Source organism: Mesoplodon bidens, assembly GCF_964165515.1.
Source record: "Mesoplodon bidens genome assembly, contig: HAP1_SCAFFOLD_182, whole genome shotgun sequence".
NCBI classification, from domain to species: Eukaryota; Metazoa; Chordata; class Mammalia; order Artiodactyla; family Ziphiidae; genus Mesoplodon; species Mesoplodon bidens.
Window position 1 is genome coordinate 139,787 of NW_027671175.1, and position 22,290 is coordinate 162,076.

At 37.8% G+C, this 22,290-nt stretch overlaps 1 protein-coding gene across 1 annotated transcript; it reads right to left on the bottom strand.

The window, feature by feature from the left end:
• Positions 1 to 1,223: 1,223 nt before the first annotated feature.
• On the bottom strand, positions 1,224 to 19,157 carry LOC308611718 (UDP-N-acetylglucosamine--peptide N-acetylglucosaminyltransferase 110 kDa subunit-like; the record flags this gene model as incomplete). Its single annotated transcript, XM_081260395.1, has 2 exons — positions 19,096 to 19,157; positions 1,224 to 4,373 (listed from the first exon to the last, which is right to left on the bottom strand). The coding sequence occupies exon 2, from the start codon at positions 4,362 to 4,364 to the stop codon at positions 1,224 to 1,226; it is 3,141 nt and encodes a 1,046-aa protein (XP_081116521.1). The 5' UTR covers positions 4,365 to 4,373; positions 19,096 to 19,157.
• Between the last annotated feature and the right edge of the window lie 3,133 nt (positions 19,158 to 22,290).

Consider the following 22,290-nt stretch of genomic DNA (forward strand, 5'->3'; position numbering starts at 1 on the left):
ATAAAGACTTCAAGACCACGACCAGAAGACAAGTTATTATATATAATACCCTAGAAGGCCTGAAACATAATTATCATATACATAGCTGGTCCTTCAGAGCTTTTCACCTATAACATGTTTTTTGATGAAAGTTATTTAATGTACTGGAGATAACTGTGACTTACTGATCAAATATTTGAATACTTATACTTACCTGGGATTTCATTTCTGCTGAAAGAAAAAGGAAAAACAGGACTCACCTAAAAAAAACAAACTTTAGAAATGAAAGTAAAAATCTTATCACACACTCTCACTTTTGGAAGCAGCATAGAGGGGCAGTCAATGGTAAAACACTGGTGAAATAGGTCAAAACTCTAGGCCAAAAATCCATTATTATTATCGTCAGTGACAGTACCACAACTGTGCCCTTCATAATTAATAAGCACTCCTAACAATCTTCATTTGGCACCAGATGATGTGTTGAAGAGAAACACTCTGGGAGGTTTTGAATCACACTTGGTATTTTGTTAGCCAAGTTACAGGAGAATTTTTAAAGTGGGGGGAAGGGAAGAAGGAAACGGACCAGAAAAAGAATTGAAGCCATCATCTACAGACCAACAAAGCACTGAGAGTTCCAAACGTTATGTCAGACACTAAAGTGACTGATAGAGGCTCAAGTGGTTTATAAAACCTATAAAAAGACTACACCAGCAAAGTCCCCATTTATCGGTAGAGTTCAGAAACTAAAACAAGGAATATTTTAGCTTAAAACCTTATCTCAAGAGAATCATATACACTTCACATGAATAAAAATACCTGAAACCAAACATTTTTAAAAGCTCCAATACCCAAAATATAAAGAAAAAAATTAATTCAGAAGACTCAATCAATCCGTGATAATCACAAAACGGCCGGGCAATCTCTATCTCCCTTCCACATTAACCATCCATCCCCTGGAAGACCAAGGGAGATCAGACCTTCCAGACTTACCTTCCAGACTCACCTTCCAGACCTTCCAGACACCTGGCTGCTGCAAAATTCGATGGAGACTCCTTGTGGAACAGCAGTTTCGCATCTCTTGGGTTTCTCCCTATCGTGACCATGCAGGAAGCAAGTCTGGCTGTGCTATTTCTTATCATTGTCTGTCACCCATCTGCACCATGATATTGAAAAAGTAGTTCCCTTTCCCCCAGAAGGTTGAGGCTCAGCTACAGGGGTAATTCTCCTGGGCACACAGTCATTATTTAGGCCGACTCAGTGACTTCAACCGGCTTAATCATGTGATCAGGTTTGTTGCCGGCTGCATAATGCTCCCACATCTGTAGGTAGAGCCGCTCTAGTTCCATTGTATATTGTTTGGTGTTGAACAGAGGGCTAGATGTTCTCTGCTTCCAGACTTTGCCACGAATTTTCTTCAGGTATTCGAGATCAGTTCCCAGTTTCACAGCTATCTCTTCATATTCTTGCCGATTTTTAGCAATCAGCTCAAGACAGCCTAAACAAGTGAGCTGGGAACCTGCAACTCGGGAAGCAAGAGTCTCTCCTGGCATAGTCACCATGGGGGTCCCTGCCCAAAGGACATCCATCCCTGTGGTGTGGCCATTACAGAGTGGAGTGTCCAAGCAGACATCAGCCAGCTGGCCTCTCCGAACATGTTCCTCTTTAGGAGCAACAGGGGAAAAAATGATACGGTTTGGGGGAAGGCCCATATTTTGTGCGTACTGTTGAATATTAGCTTCTCCTGCTGCTGGAAAACGCAACAGCCACAGTACACTATTGGGAACACGCTTCAGAATATTTGCCCACATCTGCAAAGTAGATGGGTCAATTTTGTATAACTGATTAAAGTTACAGTACACAATGGCATCTTCCGGTAACCCGTACTGAGAACGTGTGGTTACAATAATGGTACGGGGAACCTCCTCTCCAGTGGCAGCCTTATTGTTGATCAGGGTAGTTGCCAGGCCGTTGCTAATACTGAATCCATTCATTGTAATCTGAATTTGTCCTCTGTTAATCATTTCAATAACTGCTTCTGCAACAGTATTCATAGGAATGACAGGCATATTAAGAGCTGTATTACTGCTGTCTGCGTTGTCTTCTCCATCAGGACATTTCATCTTGACTATTTGCACATCTGATAGACTATCAAGAAATGCTTGGAGGTCGATGCCATTCAGCACAATCCGATTGTCATAAATGTGCCCATTGGACTTAAAATCGATGACGGCTTTTTTCTTCAGGTGAGGGAACATATTAGCATGATCACCAATAAAGAACGTATGGGGCATATAAGCCAGTTTCTCAGAATACTGCTCAGCAACTTCAGCAGGTGACGTTTCCTGATCAGTGATGATATAATCCATGAAAAGCACGCCACTAGTCCCAGGGTACCCCAGCCACATTGCCTGAATAGGAGCTGGCCTGAGAGCAAAGAGTTCATTTCGAGCACCCCTGGTATAACCATTCATATTTACAAGGATGTGTATACCATCTTGATGGATGCGATCAGCTGCTTTCCCATTGCATGGAATCTGAGAAAGATCAGTGAAATGATTGGCTTCTGCCATCACCTTCACTCGGAAGTTTGTGCCATCATGTGGGCTCAGGGCATAACAGAATATCTCAAATTTATCAGGACTGTGCATGCCTGGAATAGACTGCATAAGGTGAGAAGTAGGATGGTTCCCAAAGTCAGAACTCACGTATCCTACACGCAGTCGACCATCACTGAGCTTCAAGTCTGTTATATGTTCATACGGTGGTTTATGAAGGGCACTTATATTAGCCAAGCAGAGGTTCCCATGCCTCTCAGCAATAGCCTTCCTGAAGCCATGAGGAAGAGGATAGAGCATACTATGATGAGGCTGCACAGAAGGCAACCTATTCTTCTCCAACTGGTCAGCCACAATGCTGACCAACTTCTTCATTCGCTCATCATAGTCTGTCCAATCACAGACAACCTGCAGGCAATGAGCCAAATTACAATAAGCGTCAGGAAAATCAGGTTGAAGCTTCAGAACAGTGCGATAAGAAGCAATTGCTTCTGGAATATTCCCTGAATCCTGGTGAATGGAAGCCAGATTGCTGTGGGCATCCGCAAATGCAGGGTTGATCTGCACGGCACGAGTATAACACTCTAAGGCTCCCTGAACATCCTGCATCTCCCATAGAGTGTTTCCCATATTACAGTACGCATCAGCAAAGGTAGGACTGATTCGAATAGCCTCCTTATAATGCATCAGAGCTTCGTGCAGTTTTCCCTGCTGCTTCAATACACTTGCTAAATTTGAATGGGCATCAGCAAAGTCTGGGCAGAGCTCTAATGCTTTACGATACAAGTGAACCGCGTCTTCACTGTTTCCCTGTTCTCCTTTGATATTGGCTAGGTTATTCAGAGAGTCTGCATGGGTGGGACACAGCCGGAGAGCTGTACGATAACAATCTTCTGCTTCAGCAACACTGCCCTTCTCTTTGAGAGCGTTGGCTAAGTTGCAGTAAGCATCAGGGAAATGTGGTTGCAATTCAATAGCTCGCCTGTAGGTGTCTATTGCCAGATCCATCAGGCCTTGCTCATAGTATACACAAGCCAGGTTGCCATGTACCACTGCATGATTTGGACTCAAGCTTAGGGCACGAAGGTAAGCTGCCACAGCTCTGTCAAAAATCCGTGCCTCATTGAAGACATTTCCTAAATTGATATAAGCATCCAGAAAATTGGGGTCAAGGGTGACAGCCTTTTCAAAGTGATGAATTGCAAGCCAAATCTCCCCTTGTGCATTGAAAACACAGCCAAGATTACTCCAAGCTACTGCAAAGTTCGGTTGCATCTCAATTGCTTTCAAATAACATGCCTTGGCTTCTTCTAAGCCACCCAGGGCTTTGAGCAGGTTCCCCAGGTCACTGCGAACACAGTACAAAGAAGGATTGTACTGAAGAGCAGAGACGTAAGCTTGTACTGCTCCTTCCATGTCGCCTGCTGCTACCAAAGCGGCTGCCAGGTTAATATAACCATCGATGAAATCTGGTTTGAGACGCAATGCATGCCGGTAATGCTCAGTTGCTTCCTGCAACTGCCCTCTTTCCTTGTACACATTCCCCAAATTCGAATAGGCTTCTGCCAGAAGAGGGTTCTGTTTAATTGCCAGAGTACTAAAGTGGGCAGATCTGTCCAGCCTTCGACACTGGAAGTGTATAGATGAAAGTAATAAAAGTACACCAGTATTGCCTGGCTCTTGTCTCCAGAGCTGCATGCAGTGTCTCTCAGCTGTCTCAAAATCTCCTGCCTGATATTCTCGATGTGCCAGCTCAGCTAACCCTTGGAAGGAAAGCATACGTTTCGTTGGTTCTGTGCTGTCGGCCACGTTGCCCATGGAAGACGCCATCTGGAGCTTCTGGAGAGAGTGAAAAAAGGGAGTAATTGAGTCCCGCTGCCGCCACTACTGGCAAGAATGTTTCTAGTGGTAGCAAACACGAGCGCAGCAGCCGTACCACTGCTTTGGCACGCTTAAGCAGCGGCAACAGTTACAGGCACCGAACCTTAGGAACTATGGTTGGCCATCTACCTCTCATGCTCTTGAAATCTTAATTCTTAACCCTGCCCTCTTCCCCCATTTTTCTCCTAATCAGGGAATAAAAATTACCTATCCATTTGCCTTAGAAGAAATCAAAAGTCAGTAGGCCAAACACTTTTCAAAATATTGTTTTCTGTCCAGTTGGAAATGAAATACATGATTGACTTTTCTTCATCATTCATATAGTCAACGTGGAGAACATTAGGGCCGTGAATTTCAATACAGTAAGATGAGAAAATTTTAAATTGGCCTTCCCAAACCACTAATAAGTAACCGATGTTGTATAGAATGCTAAAATCTTAGAGACTGAGTTTGATATTTTAAAAGTTCTGCAAACATGAGCTAATTTCTCCTCATCAAATTTCTCATGCCTCAAACCTGAGTATCACTTTTTAAAAGATAAATTTATTTTTATTTATTTATTTATTTTTATCTTGGCTGCGTTGGGTCTTCAGTGCTGCGTGCAGGCTTTCTCTAGTTGCGGCGAGTGGGGGCTACTCTTTGTTGCGGTGTCCGGGCTTCTCATCACAGTAGCTTCTATTGTTGTTCCACAACTCTATGGGTTCCTTTTTAGGTCCTACGAAGAACCCTAGAAATTAGTTCATGTAATTATAGGTTTTTGGAAAATTGTCAAAAGTGAGATATTTTTATTTCCATCAGGTAAGTCCAGCGTCTATTTCTTTGTCAATTTTCCTTCTATCATATTCTGCTATGTTGGATCATATTGGATTGGTCACAGGCTTTCTTGAAATCTGGCTAAGGAGATGTTTTAAGTGAGGCTATTATGTGATTTTCAGACACCACCATATGTAACTGACTATATAATATCCCATTACAGGAATAACTTCCAGTACTCTTACTGACTACTCTACTGACTTAACTAGCACAAGACACAGAAGCGTAAGGACAAAAACCACCTTACAATATAGCCATGTCTTGCACTTCACAGCTCTCAAAGCATGTGCGTTTGAAGAAGAAAAAAAGAACTGAAAAGTATAAAACCAGAAGTTATTCTGTGGAAAATTATTTCAATCATCAGGCATGTGAAGGATAAGTCAAAGATTCAGTTTTCTTCAATGCTTAGTCAAAACGGAAATTTCCTTCTGTCAAGAATATACCCCAGGGCTTCCCTGGTGGTGCAGTGGTTGAGAGTCTGCCTGCCGATGCAGGGGACACGGGTTCATGCCCCAGTCCGGGAAGATCCCATATGCCACGTAGCAGCTAGGCCCGTGAGCCATGGCCACTGAGCCTGCATGTCCGGAGCCTGTGCCCCACAACGGGGAGAGGCCACAACAGTGAGAGGCCAGCATACCGCAAAAAAAAAAATAACCAATATACTCCAGGGGCTTCCCTGATGGCACAGTGGTTAGGAAGTCACCTGCCAATGCAGGGGACACGGGTTCGAGCCCTGGTCCGGGAAGATCCCACATGCCGCGGAACAACTAAGACCGTGTGCCACGACTATGGAGCCTTCGCTCTAGAGCCCGTGAGCCACAACTACTGAGCCTGCGAGCCACAACTACTGAAGCTTGTGTGCCTAGAGCCTGTGCTTTGCAACAAGAGAAGCCACCACAATAAGAAGCCTGCACACCGCAACAAAGAGTATCCCCCAGTCGCTGCAACTAGAGAAAGCCTGCGCACAGCAACGAAGACACAACACAGTCAAAAATAAATAAAGAAAGAAATAAAAGAATATACCCCATCAATAATGTGTGTAATGGAATGGTGTGAATGAGTATTTTATCAGAATTCCTGTAATGCACAAACCTATAGCAGTACTGAAATCAGTAATGCATTTATAATAGTAAATATTTATGAGGAAGTAATCCATAGAGGTTTTCTCAAAGTTAACAATGAACATTAATGCGACATTATCAATAATAAATTGTGATGCTGAAATAAACTTTTCTAAACTATTAATAACTAAAAGCAAACTCTAATCAACCATGTGAAAAGAAATCTATGTCTATAAACTACAAAGTTTATTTCTTAAAATTTTATTTCTAAAACAGGAGGCAGTTAAAGAATATATAGCTACAAGAGTGGGGAAAAAGTTTTATAGAGACACATCTGGCAGTAGTTAATTTTCAAATGTCATTTTTCTAGATTTTGTGACACCTATAGTATTGATATTTCAAAGCATTTAACAAATTGTAATTTGAAGATTTGCTACTTCCAGGTAGAGTAAAATATTTTGAAGCAAAACAACATTTCCACTGAGAAAAATTTTAAAAGCCAAATAAAATAGTCAGCATTCAATCAAAAAGTTCTAGACATACCAAGAGATAGAATCATATGACTAAAATTCTAAGAAAAGAACAGATAATACACAAATATTTATATAAGATATTGTGTATATTTATCAGGAAAAGTCTTTATCAAGAAAAGACTTTTAAATCATCAAAATTAATATTACATTTTATTTATTTGTATATTTTATTTATATATAGATATTTAGATATTTATATAAAGAACTTAAAGTTAAAGCTCTAGTTAAGGCAGTGACAAAAGCAGTAGCAGTGGCAGTGAAAAGAAATGGTTATATTCAAGGATATTTTGTCAGTAAAAGTCCAAGATCAAATGTCTGACTGCATACATGGGATGGATAGACGGTGTGGGAAAAATCAAAGTTAACTATAGAGGTTCTAGTGAAGATGGGGTTGCCATCCCCCAACCCAAGGGGTTGCTATCATCCCCAAGGTCTAGGAGACTCAAAAGGAAGGTCATGGTCGAGGAAAAGTTAATTGCTGGGAAAATAAGACTCCCAGTCTCTCCAGCTCCTTACACTAGTTTTTTTTTAAACATCTTCATTGGAGTATAATTGCTTTACAATGGTGTGTTAGTTTCCACTTTCTAACAAAGTAAATCAGTTATACATATACATATGTCCCCATATCTCTTCCCTCTTGCAACTCCCTCCCTCCCACCCGCCCTATGTCACCCCTCTAGGTGGTCACAAAGCACAGAGCTGATCTTCCTGGGCTATGCGGCTGCTTCCCACTAGCTATCTATTCCTTATACCAGTTTTGTTTTTCTGCTCATATACGTAGCAGCATTTCATTCAAGGGGAAAGTCATTGATCTGACTGGTCAAATTAAACACCATAGTTCAAGGCACATTTACAGTGGTTAGTTCCTCCACAATTTAGAAAGTAACGTTCACAATTTCCCTCTTCCTACACTGTGGAACACATTGGCCATTCCTCCAAAGTTTCCACTCCATAGAGTGGACCAGAGATGACATTAGCCCAGAACTGAGAGCTTGGCATGAGATGGTGTCAACCCCACCTAGAGCTCTGGCATAAGTTATGACCCAACCCAGCTCTACAGAGAGTTCTGCATGGAATCTTGTCTCAGCCATAATAATGTGATTCTGTTTTTCATTTGGTTTGCTTCTTTGCTTAACTTTCCCTGGCCACTCTGACAAACAAAATTTCAGGCAATCCTGGGCCACTCACTAACTTTATTCCATCTAATGTTATCCAGATTCCCAAGAAAATTACTAACTATAAAGGGGGAAATTTGGAACATGGTGAGTTTTAGGTGCCTGAAATATACAGGTAACTGAATCCAGTTAAGTAGCAAATTATTTGGATCTCAAATATGCCAGTAGAAGAGCAGACTAAGCTCAATTTAATGTACTCTTACTGGAGACACATGTAAATTCTGGGTCAGTTTTGAAAATGTTAAAAGCACATAGCTGAGATTAAAAGAAAGAAAGGAGCACCTGCATGTTTCAGAAAGTAACAGAGAAATTAAATCCAGAGAAATAAGAGCAGACTGATGTGTATGCGTTCTGTTCCTTAGTAGAGGCCTTATGTACATAGGGGCTGGAGCTAGAAATCTAACATTACCTTGAGGCCAGGAATTTAGACTCAGGATGGAACAATATGGAGAAGTTAGTACAGATATCCTACAGAACTTTCATGAGGAACTGCTTAGTCCATTAAGAGGGCCAAGGGAGGTGGTGAGGAAGATTGATATCTCTTGAAAACCTTCAGGTACAGAAAACATCAGCACCTCTGAAAAGTAGGCCTGTCCTTCCCAGAGTTGTGATGGCCAGGTTGTCACTAACCTGTAAGGCCCTGTATGAATCAGAAACTGCAAGGAGAGGAATTCAAAGAAAACCAGATGCAGGATGGGTGTGGCAATAAATCCTAGGACCCTATCAGAAACAAAATTAAAACCACTCTAGAGGGAAATTTTAACAAACCAGGGCAGAGAGTATCCTAACCAGAATAAAATAATAATTCTGAGGAAGTTCCTTTACTTATTTAAGTAAGATTCAATGCATTTCCATGGCCAGGCCCTTTAGAAGAATTCTAAAACATATACAAACAATTCATTTACATCTTATATATCCCACCATCCAGAGCAAAATTCACTTAAGAACTGTACTGGTGGAAATTGGGCAGCACTATGGAGAAAATAAAATGTGTTTACCATCAAAAAACATGAAGGTAAGAAAGATAATGTCTAATTTTTTAATTATCCTGTGGTTTCTTGAAATCTTTTGGAAACCCAAACTAGAGAAACCTAGGAGGAAATGAAGATTTAAATGTTTAGAGATTTATCAACTCATCTATAAAAGCTTTATTAATCTCTTCTTTTAATAACATTCCTGAGAGGTATAAATGTGTCCAGTGATAGGGTTGAATAAGCCTGAGAGAATTTCAATTGTTTACTATTCTTGGTCAGCTCTTAAGACCTTTCAGGAGCATCTTGATTTTCATGGCCTCATCCAACAAAAGCAGGATATTTTACAGAAAGTCCTGGGCCACTTTTCGGCTTGCTTTTGTGTTTATGCTTTTGGTTTTTTCACATCGGGCGGTACATTAGGCTACCTATTGCATACTCCCTCATTCATGCATGCATTCACTCAAACAATATTGACTGAGTTGAGACATTTAATTAACACTCAATAAATGATGTTTAGATGAATGAATGCGCTTTCTATCAAAGTAAGTGTAAGTACTGAGAAAAATTACAGAATGTATGATCCCAGCCCCACAAAAGCTTATAACTGTGTTGAGGATATAACATATGCTGATGAAATAACTAATATATCATATTGGACAGTGTCTAAGTTCAAAAATGAGTTTTTATAAATAATCAGAGCCTAAGGAGCACAAAGAAGGGACAGTTCATTATGGGTTGAATCTATCAATAAATGTACATTTCAGATGAGATTTGAGATTGACCTCAAAGAAGAGGACTTAGATATATGAACAGAGAACAAAAAAGGCATGGTGATAGCATGTGCATAGATAGTGTGGCCAATATTTATGTTCTTCATTAAAGATAGTCAGAGATAACCCAAATGTAACTGTTTCCATGGGTCCATTCTCAGTATCCAAACAAAACGGCAAATCCTATCTTAGTAAAACTAATGAAAAACACAGTCTTTAACAAAGAGATTGTGAAGGAAACGGGGAGAGAAAGGCTTGCATCCCACACCACACAACAAAACTTATTGAATTATTTGTTTAATTGTCTCCCTCTGAAAATTTCCTCTCCCTCTCTCGGTACGTGTCTCTTCTCCCACATCTGGCCACACTCTACCAGCCATCTTTCCAGATCTTTCCAGAACTCTCCATCCTAGTTTCATTAGGCCACAATTTAAACATCTCACAGGTCTCCAGGATGCATCCCCATCACTTATTCCACAAAGACAAACAAAGGACACTTCTCAGGATCACGTTTCTTTGAAGGAAGAGGTCATGAGGAGTGATTATAAATAATATAAGGTGGAGAGCAGTGACTTAAAATACCATTTTTCACCTTAGAATGTGAATACAGGGAACTTTGGGAAACTAGAAAATCTAGAAAGGATTCACTGATAATTATTTATGTTCAATGAATAAAATAAAATGTAATAATATGGCTGAACTCTGACAGATTCACTTTTTCAAAAGTTGCTTTCACACACTTTCACTATTGGGATGTTTGATAAACACACCTTTCCTTCTTTACTTTCTTCTTTCTTTGCAGATACTGGCACCAAACTTTCAAACAATAACAACCTTCCCATAAGTCCCTTGCCAGGCAAGATTAAGGTATAACAATCCAAACAAAGTTTTGAAGAAGATAACTGCTTGAAAGCACAGGAAAAGAGCTGGGTTTCTCTTATTCAACAGTCACATAATGAGTAATGTGCAAATTGGTTTAAAAAGTCTCTCTGCATGAGGGGCTAAGGTTAAGATTAGAACTTCTGAGGCCAGAAGAGCAAAATGACTACAACAATCCACATATTTTCAAGAGCTGCCCTTTGGATGTGAGGCATTGATTTTTCCCACTATTTTTTCAGCAACCCAACTGGTGTCTTTATTAAACGACATAAGAGAATACAGTGTGGCCAAGAAGGCTTAGATTTCCTTAGCCCCAAGTCAGATATTCTCCAGTGACTGTCCACTCAAATGAAAAAGAGAGATTTACAAGAGGAAACTGGATACAACTGAGTGTACTTTAATTTTACCTGAATTATTTGTTTTGTTTTCAATTCTCCGCTGAAGTGCCTACATTAATATATCTTTAAGAGCATTTCCTTAAGTTGAAGTATTCATTCAGTATATTCATTTACTATAATTTAGAAAAGCCAAATGATTTAGACAAATTCATTTCTATATTGCCACAACAGTGTATTGTGAACTAAATGACACCTGGCAGTTCTTTACTCAGATACTAACTCAATTAGAAGGCAGAACAAGGATACCTACCCATTCAGGGAAGGATAGGTCACTTAGCCTCTGTAGCTCTCTTAGGTCTCTTATCATCACAGTAACAAATTGAAGACTAAAAACCATATGATTATCTCAATAGATGAAAAAAAAGCTTTTGAAAAAAATTCAATATCCATTCATGGTAAAAACTCTCCAGAAAGTGGGCATAGAGGGAACACATACCTCAACATAATAAAGGCCATATACGACAAGCTCATAGCTAACATACTCAATGGTGAAAAGCTGAAAGCATTTCCCCTAAGATCAGGAACAAGACAAGGATGCCCACTCTCACCACTTTTATTGAAGGTACTTTTGGAAGTCCTAGCCACAGCAATCAGACAAGAAAAGTCAATAAATAAAAGGACTCCAAAATGGAAAGGAAAAAGTAAAACTGTCACTGTTTGCAGATGGCATGATCCATAGAAAATCTGAAAGACACCATCCAAAAATTATTAGAGCTCAAAAATGAACTTGGTAAATTTGCAGGATACAGAATTTATATCTAGAAATCTACTGTATTTCTATACACTAACAGTGAACTATCAGAAAGAGAAATTAAGGAAACAATCCCATTTACAATCGCGTAAAAAAGAATAAAATACAGAAGAATAAATCTGCCTAAGGAGGTAAAAGACCTGTACCCAGGGAACTATATGACACTGATACAAGAAATTAAAGATGACACAAACAGCTGGAAAGATATACCATGGTCACAGATTGGAAGAATTAATATTGTTAAAGTGACCATCATACCCAAGGAAATCGACGGATTCAATGCAGTCTGTATCAACATAGCAAGGGCATTTTCCACAGACCTAGAACAAATAATTTTAAAGTTTGTATGGAAACACAAAAGATCCTGAATAGTTAAAACAGTCTTGAGAAAGAAGAACACAACTGGAGGAATCATGCTCCCTGGCTTCAGACTATGCTACAAACCTACAGTAATCAAAACAGCATGGTACTGGCACAAAAACATCGATCACTGGAACAGAATAGAGAGCCCAGAAAGAAACCCATGCACTTATGGTCAATGAATCTATGACAAAGGAGGCAAGAATATGCACTGGAGAAATGTCTGGGCTTCATTAGGGATGGTTTCATCAATTAATTTGTTTTCTTAAATGGACCATACTTTTCCATGTCTTTGTATACCTTGTGATTTTTTTGGTTGAAAATTTGTCTTTCAAATATTATAATGTGGTATCTATGGAAATCAGATTCTCCCACTTTCCCAGGGTTTCCTGGGCTTTTGATTGTTGGAGGCTGTAGTAGTCTGTTTGTTTAGGGACCTTTCCAAACTATTTTTGCAATGACTGTTTTCCTTATCGTATGTATGCACCGAAGTCTCTGTTCCTTTAGTTCATGTTTAGCTAATGTTTTGACAGAGATTTCCTTGAATTCCTGCACCTAAAACAAACAAAAATAAATACACACAAGCACATCCACATGCACACCCAAAACCACACACCTCTGCCCATTGTGCAGATTGCTGGATCACTCCTTCAACATTTAGCTGACCTGCATTGAGTTCAGGGCTCAGCCCATGGTAAAAGCTTAGAGACTCCTCTGGTGTTTTCAGAACATGCATCTTATCTCGAGTATGCATGTGGCTTTCCTAATTTCTCTGGACACATGTGTACTTTTTGTAGGTTCTAATTTCCCAAAGAATCTCCCCCAACTTTGGCTCCTGCATCTTCTGTGGTCTACTGTATTTCAATGCACAGTCTTCTGCCCCAGCCATCTGTGCTTTGTTAGTTCAACTTGCACTTTTTTGAGCATTGACCGCTGCTTTTCCAGACTGTGTTCCAAGTTAGCTAAGACAGAGATAAGCATCTTGTGTCAGTCCTTCAGGTAGCTCCCAGACAGGTTAGAACAGATACACATAATAATCTGAGAGTACAGTCTCTTCTGCTCCCTCCTGAAGCAGGATTGAGGGTCCCATTCTAGGAATGGTCTGCTGTTACTTTAAGACTATCACTGCATTAAGACTCCACCACTTTAAGACCATCACTACACTAACAGTGGATGGGGCAAGGGCAAGTAAAAATGCCACAAAGCTTTCCTGCCATTTTCAAATTGCCTCTTCCCTGGTTCACTATGTGTTTGGTTGCTATAAATCTTTGGCTGATTTCAGGACTAAGAGAAACTCAAAGAACCCCACAGCAAAAACCAGTATAATCAAACTCTCAGAAGCCAAATGACACAGAAAGAATCTTTTCTCCCAAAGGAGAAAGAAAAAAGAAATTTGTTACAAAGCAGGGATCCTCAAAAAGATTAGAGCTAATTTCCTCTATGAAACCACGGAAGCAAGAGGCCAGCCATATTTAAAGTGCTGAAAGAAAAAAAATTGTCCACCAAGAATTCTATATTTGGCCAAACTGGTTTCAAAACGTAGGGAGAAATTAACGCATTCCCAGATGAACAAAGGCTGAGGGCATTTATTTTACAACTTCCTACCACTGCCCTATGAGAAATGCTAAATTGAACCTTCAGGTTGAAATGAAAGGACACTAGACAGCATCTCGAAGCTGTAGAAAGAAATAGAAATCTCCAGTAAAGATAAATACATGGGCAAATACTAAAGCCAGTATTGTGTTATTGGCTTGTAGCTCTACTTTTTATTTCTTACATGATTGAAAAAACAAATGTATAAAATAATCATAAATCCATGTTATTGGGCTCACAAAGTAAAAAGGTGTAATTTGTGACAATAATAATGTAAAGAGGAGGAACAGAACTGTAGAGGAACAGAGTTTCTGTGTGCTACTGAAGTTGGTTTCAATTGAAATTATATTGTTTTAACTTTAGAATGGTAAATGTCATCTTCTTGATAACCACAAAGAAAATATCAATAGACCATATGCAAAAAGAAATGAAAAGGGAATCAAGAGTTCACCACAAGAAAATCGGCTAAGCACAGAAGTCAGTAATGGAGTAAATGAGGGGCAAAAAATGCATAAGACATACAGAAAACAAGCAGGAAATAGACAGAATTAAGTTCTTCCTCATCAGTAATTTTTGAAAAAGTAAGTGGATTAAGCTCTCCAATGAAAAGATAAACATTGGCAGAATGGACTTTAAAAACAACCATAATCCAAGTATATGCTGTCCGCAAAAATCTCACTTGATTTCAAAAGACACAAGTTGCTTGAAAGTTAAAGCATAGAATAAAATATCCCATGCAAATAGTAACAAAAAAGAAGGAAAGAGAGACAGAAAAAGAAAGGAAGGAAGGAAGGAAGGAAGATAGATCTGGGATGGCTATGTTACTATCACACAAAATAAACTTTAAATCAAAAACTATCACAAGAGGAAAAGGAGGCCACTATATGTTGATAACAAGTTCAATCTATCAAGAACATAGAACAACTATAAACATATATGTACCAAACAACCCCCAAATATGTGAAGCAAACATTGACAGAATTGAAGGAAGAAATAGATAGTTCTAAAATAATAGTTGGAGATCAATACCTTGCTTTCAATAATGGAAAACACATCTAGACAGAAGATCAGTAGAGAGGTAGGGGGACTGAATAACACATTTAACCAACTAAACCTAACAGCTGTATATAGATCACTCCACTCAACAACAGCAGAATACACCTTTTTCTCAAGTACACATGGAACACTCTCCGGGAAAGACCATATGTTAGGCCACAATACAAGTACCAATACATTTTTAAGAAATTGAAATCATACAAAGTATCTTCTTTAGCCACAGTGAAAGGAAGGTAGAAATCAATAACAGAACCATTGATAGCCATTTCCCATCATGCCTGCCACACATGATATAAAGCAATGAAGGGAAAAACATAATTTACCACTTAGAAAAGTGGGAAGGAGGACATACCATTGACACAGAGTGTGTGCTGTTTCCCATTGTCAGGGATAGAAATAAATTAGCATCGTTTATTCATTAGTGTGTTAATTTCTTGGTCAATCATTGGGCAGCCAGTGTTTCTGCCTGATGGGAAGATTTCCTATACTCAGTGTTGAGTGGAGCCAACCTTGAAAGGGACATTTTAAAGGATTATACTGTGATGGGCTTCGCAGTACCCTTCCTCCTATGCCAGTATTTAGGCTGGGGTATTTCCATGGAGTGTGTACAATCGTAGGCCCCAGTTCACCACAATTTAGTTTGACTCATTCTGTTAATACATTCCCTCAGTACTTTGTCTTTTGTATCCTTTTGCATTTACTTCATTCTTTATTATCACTGCGAAACAACTTTGTTTCCTGTTCAGATGCCAAAAAGTGGATATCAATACCTCCTGAGTTTTACACATCACAGATCAGTTTTGGATACCAGGGACAGAGACAACAGCTATTTCCAATGACTTTGAGACATACTTTGAACATGTGATTAACATGTTGAGTGTTGAAATGTGTGTCGAGCTCATTACACGTGCTCTAAAAGGTTTCAAACTGCAAATATTTAAAAATCTCTATCTTTGAATCGTTTTCCTGTGCTGTCCCTTTGTGTCAGACTGTTAATATGCAGTCTGGCACCTTCAAATAATGTGGCTTTGTAACCAATTATTTACATGTTGTTTTATCCACAGAGAATCTTTTTTTTAAATAAATTTATTTATTATTTATTTTTGGCCGTGTTGGGTCTTTGTTGTGGCACACAGGCTGTCTCTAGTTGGGGCGAGTGGGGGCTACTCTTCGTTGTGGTGTGCGGGCTCCTCATTGCTGTGGCTTCTCTTGTTGTGGAGCACGGGCTAGGCGCTGGGACTTCAGTAGTTGTGGCACACGGGCTTATTTGCTCTGCGGCAGGTGGGATCTTCCCTGACCAGGGCTCAAACCCATGTTCCCTGCACTGGCAGGTGGATTCCCAACCACTGTGCCACCAGGGAAGTCCCCGCACAGAGAATCTTAAGGTCAAAACATACAACTCGATTAACTACACTTCCTCCTGTTCACATTTCCCTCATCTTTTCTTCATCTTCTGTCTATGTTTCCTTGGCCCTGTTTATATTAAGTGCTTTTGCCATTATATTTGATTGTTTGTATTCCGGTGAGTTACCACAATGCTTTATGAGACACGCTAGGATATAAATGCATTTAAGTAATATATATATATATATATATATATATATATATATATATATATATATATATATATACACACACACACACACATATATATGTAGTTTGCTTGAGTGCAGTGTTTTTTGTTTTCTGTACTGAATTCATTAGCATGGGTTGGTATAATATTTAGCATAGGTCGATATGTAATTTGTAAACTAATAAAGTCTTAAAAGTGAGGAAATAAGTCTTTCAAATTTAATTATTTATTTTAAAGAGCAGAATAGCATACATAAACAGGTGCCTAATGAAAACTTGTATTCTAATTTGGAACTCTCATGAACACCTATTCTTTTGTTCTTCTAATGGTATGATCGTAGGCCATTTGATTATTTTTATTTTTATGGCTTTAACTTTAGAATAATGAAATATTTGTAAATTTAAAAAAGTATTTTTCTTTATTTGATGGGGGTGGGATACTGGAGAAATGAAAGGTCAAACACCTATTGAGGAATCCATACTTGTCTATATAGTGTGTACTTTTATTTCAATAACTGATTTAAAATTCCTAAAAGGATGCTATAATAAGTTATTATGCCATTTTACAGACTGAATTAAGTGAATTTCAGGGAGGTATGAAACTTGCCTAAGGCTATCCAGCTGCCAAGTGGTAGAAGTGAGAATTAAATCCAGGTATACCTATCGCCAAAGTTTCTGCTCATCTCTTTACGTCATCCACTTTGAATAGCCAATGCTTTTCTGCTTACAAATATGACTGAGGTTTCCAGACAGTCAACATTGCTTTTTAATCAGATAGAAAAATTACTGTTGCTTCTCTAAAGACATATTCCTTTTCCATTAAGTGACTTTAGTTGTTCAGATAATACTTCCAGACAGTAGTCATCATACAGTTGGAGACTAAGAACAGAACTCAGGGATGTGTCTAGCACTCAGTAAAGACCAACTGGGCTCACTGATGGTACTTACGGTCATTTCCTCTAGACTAAAATAATCTTATTAATAAGAGCCTAATAATTCACAGTACTGCCCTTGCCTGATTGTTTGTTCTTCTCCCTCTATCACTCTCTCTTTCCCCCTATGATTATTATTTTTGACAATTTTTGGTGAATTAAATTCAGGGATTAGTATTCAGGAGCGCTAGTCACAAAAGCAGAGAATCTTAGCTCACACCAAAGGAAGAAAATAGAGAAAAAGTATAAATTATATGAATACACACATATCACACATGTACCAACTATATGTTGCACTCCTCCAAAATCTATTTCGTATCTGCACATTTATTGTATATTAGCAGTAAGACAAGAAATGAGCATAATGCTCTGTTTACAAGATACAGAAAACAGACCCAAATATGGAAATTACTAGCAATGAGAATGGGGAAGAAAGACTACAACAAGGAATGTAGATGATATTTTTGTTTCTTAGCTATGATGCCAAATATTGAACTTTCAACTTGAGACAAGGAGGCCATAAAAAGTTGTATTAGTTTCCTAGAGCTGCCATGACAAAGTACCAGAGACTGAGGAGGTTAAACAACAGAAATTTACTCACTCACGGGTGTAGAGGCTAGAAATCTGAGATAAGGTGTCAACAGGATTGATTTCTTCTGAGGTATCTCTTCTTGGTTTGTAGATGCCATGTTTTCCTTTGGTCTTCACATGGTCTTCTCTCTGTGCATGTCTGTGTCCTAATATTTTCTTTTTATAAGGACACCAGTCATATTGAATTAGAGCCCACCCATTTGACCTCATTTGAACTCAGTTACCTATTTAAGGGCCTTATCTCCAAATACAGTTAGATTACGAGGTATTGGGGGTTAAGACTTCCACATATTAACTTGAGCAGGACACAGTTCAGGTGATAATAGAAGATAAGAGTAATTTAAGCAAGTAAGTAACTATTGTTTACAGTGAGTTGCTTAAGGATATGTATTTACTCAAGAAAAACAAGAAGAAATTACATAACACTCTGTGTTATACAAAGATATTAAATTAATCATCATAACATCCTGTGAGATGGGCATTAAATTAGACTAAGCAAGAGTAAGCAACTTATCCAGAATTGTATAGTTGGTACTTTCCAGAATTTAAACCAGGTATTTTCCCAGTTCCATTCTACGTTATATATTCATTTCATTATTTGAAATGAATTTTGAGTCTTCATTTTGCTTAGTTCCTGAAGTTATATGGGGATAGAATGGAGTTGGATATTTTCAGTGACATTCACATATGGGGAAGGAAATTGAGTCCAGAAGCTTCAGCAGTGTTTCCATGGAGAATGCTAACAACAGAACCAGAAACACCGTTATCCTTTTGGTTCAGTGATCTTTCCTATAGCACTACAAGAATCAATTTTAAGAAGCCCCATGTTTTCCAAACTTTCACCAATGGGCTCTGTAGGGTCCTCTAACAATATCTAAGAGACTAACTAGTTTCACATTCCAAGCCACTTAAGACAAGGAGTTCTGATTGTTCTCTGTGAGGAAATCAAGTGACAATCATAGCTGGTAATTTAGGATAGTTTCTTCAGGGCCCAGGCCAAACCTAATACACAAGTGATAACCATTGTTAAGTGCATCTTTGACAAGGATTCATCAAGTATCAAAGAGGTCTATAAATTGGGAGAAATTATGATCAAAGACAAACATAGACCACAGATATCTAATTAATGCTCAATTATTTATGAGTTTAACTTTGGTTAACCTCATTTTCCTTCTTCTAGACAATTTCCAATTCATCTCCACAAAGAGACCAGAATACTTACCTTCCAAAACAAGATTTATTGTGTTCCTTTAATTCAAAGCATACAGTGACTTCTACATTCACTCCACCAAGTTTTGCTAGGAGAGAAAAGGAGACATTATATTTTATCTTGAATTACATATGCCACCATACTTGACTTAGCTCATCCTACTGGAAGCACTTTGACGGCAGATTCTACAGTCTGGTCTGACATCCTCTACGGAATCAAGCCAAGGAAATCACACATAGTTACAGCTGGAAAAACGTTTGTTCTGGGTTGATACTTTTAGCCTTTACCACCAAGACTTTATCACCAAGATCTATCTTGACAGCCTCTAAACAGGAGACCTTCTTGCCTTCCGTTTTCATATTGACAAGGAAGGTAAAGGGAAGAACTGAGAAGTACCCAAAGTCAGCTAGCAGCCAGCACAGATAAATCATCTGTGGAGATATTGTTTCTTTCAAAAGATATAAACATAAGAGGAAGTCCTAGTGTTTGAAACAATTGTGCATAATAAAATACTCCATGAAAACCTAGAAATCCAGATGCAGATCAGTAACATAGTGGCTAAATAAGCTGTTATGTTCATGCAATGGACAAGTGTACAGACATTAAGAAGAACGAGATACTCTTTTCTATGAGATTCTCTTTTCACTGAACTCATCAGTGCTGCAAAAACAATGTTACATAATACTTTTTCTTTAACATTATATCAGGCATCCTCATCTTGTCCTGCATTTATTGCCAGTGTTACTAAAGTTTATCATTTACCTCTTTCTCTTGTAGACATATAATTTCTTCTTATTTTGGAAGCATTCATCAATCCCTATTTTACTCTTTCTTTTAAATTACAAATGAATATTGAATTTTATAAACTATCTTTTGCGGGATATTTCAAGTGATTGTATAGTATTGCTCTCCTTGGACCTTGTTATATGGTAAATTATATTTTGTTATTTTATATATGCTATTTATTATATGTCGTATTATGTTTACTAATTACATTTATTATATTATAATTACATTATAACTAAGGTAGCATTTTGTTTTAGATAGGCAAAACAACCAGTGGAATAGGAAGCATCTTAAAATTAGATGCAAGAGCATAAGGGAATTGAGTTTAAAATAAAATTCACATTTTGGATCAGTAGCAAAAATTATTCAACAAAAGTGGGAAAATATGGCTATCATTACTAAATTCTAGATACAGCAAGTAGTTAAAAGTTAAAAAATAATGAAACTGTAAAAGTATCAGAAACCTGGGAGACATGAAATAAAGTATTCATGAGGAATACCTTTCTCAGATACAAAGAAAAAAGGATACATTTAATGATATAAGAAATAAAATTTGCCTCATGGCAAAATGCACTACAAAGGTCAGAAAACAAGCAAAAGAAATTGGGAAATATATTAAGAAATGGATATGCTTTCTTTACAACTTTTGAGGAAGCACATGTTTCTTTTTCCTTTAACCTGTTATGGGGGTATTAATCTATAATGTAAGTGCATGGTTCCTTTCCTTTAACCTGTAATGTGAGACTTAATCTATATGGTAAGTGCATGGTTCCTTTCCTTTCATCTGTAATGTGAGTGTCAACATGGGGCACTGTTTCCAAGCACAGACTTTGGATGTTCCTGTACTGGTCCCATCACTGACCATCCACAAAAACTTACAAATGTTGCTTCACTTTCCTGGGGGTTAGAGTCTTAGCTAAGAAATGGAAGCAAAATAGAACTTTCCCGCAGGGATGATAGAAAGTTTAAAGGAGTAAATATGTAAGTGACTTAGCACAGTGCCTAGTACAAGAGAGATCAATATAAGTACTTATCATTTTTTAAAGAGACAGATGAAAGAAATAAAATGTGGTGTTTTCAATCTATTGATATATATCCTTGACATTAAACTACCTTTTCATTCATTGGATTACCTAACTTGCTCATGCTTTTTCTTACTCTAGTGAACTTGGGTAGCTAATATCATAGTTTAAAATTTTTGCTTTTATATTTACAAGTAAATTTGACCTGTAAATTTCTTTTTCCTTACAGTCCTAATCTAGTTTCAGTATTAGGATTTTATAGACTTCATAAGATGAATAAAGGAGAATTCTTCCTTCGCTATCTCTAGAAGTTTTTCTTTGTTCATATTGATGTTATCTGTTTAATAGAAGTTCCATAGAATTCACCTCCCAAATGATCTGGCTGGGTCTGGTATTTTCTTGGTGAAAGATTGTAAACTATTGACATAATTCCTTTACTGGTGAAAGAACTCCAGCTATAAATTTCCTCTTGTGTCAGTTTTGGTAAACTTTAGGAGCTAGGAAATTGTCCACTTTACAGAAATGTTCAAATTTACTGGCATTTCATATATTCTCTGCTCTAACATTGTCCTGATTCTTTCTGTATATTATTTACTTATGTTTTTGTTTTGCTTAATCAAAGTGTGTTTTTTAAATCTTTTCAAAGAATATTCTTTTGACTTACTAAATCACCTCAATTTTATACTTTTTTCTGTTTTATTAAGTTCTGCTCATATATTTATTATCTATTTTTCTATGTTCTCAGGGTTTATTGTTTTACTCTTCTGATGTCAATTAAAACACTTGGTTATTAATTTTAAGAAATCTTTTTAGTTATAAATAGTTGAACTTTTTGAAGATTCCAGATTAGTTGTAAGTATCTAAGGGTCAGCTCGTCCACACTGTTGCTAGCCTAAGGCTTAGTTCACCCTACCGCAATGTATATATTGACATTTTTTCCCCTCGACTTTCTGTGTTTTGCTACTTCTCACTTTTCTTTGGAGAGAAGCCCTTTGACATAACCTTAACTTATTTTACAGCCAATAAGTCTTTAAAGTAATGTGTATTTTTTAAAGATAAATCTACTTATATAATTAGGCAGAAAATCTGACCTGCCATATTTTTAAAAACAGCATAAATTCACACTTCTCCATGATTAATCTGCTGTATTACACAACCTTCGAGTTTTTAGCTTTATCAATGACATGTACTTGAAAAATGTTTTAAAGATCCTACCCAGTCTTTTAAAACATCCTTGTTCCTTGTTTCAGTTCTAGTTTTATGTGTATTTTCTGCCTTGCACCTGATTATTCCAACATCTGATGGATGGCCTTGGGAATATAATTCTGGAATTGATTGTTTTTTGCTGATTCTCTCCACTTCTAGCTGATTTCTTCATTATTGTGTAAATTTAGATCAT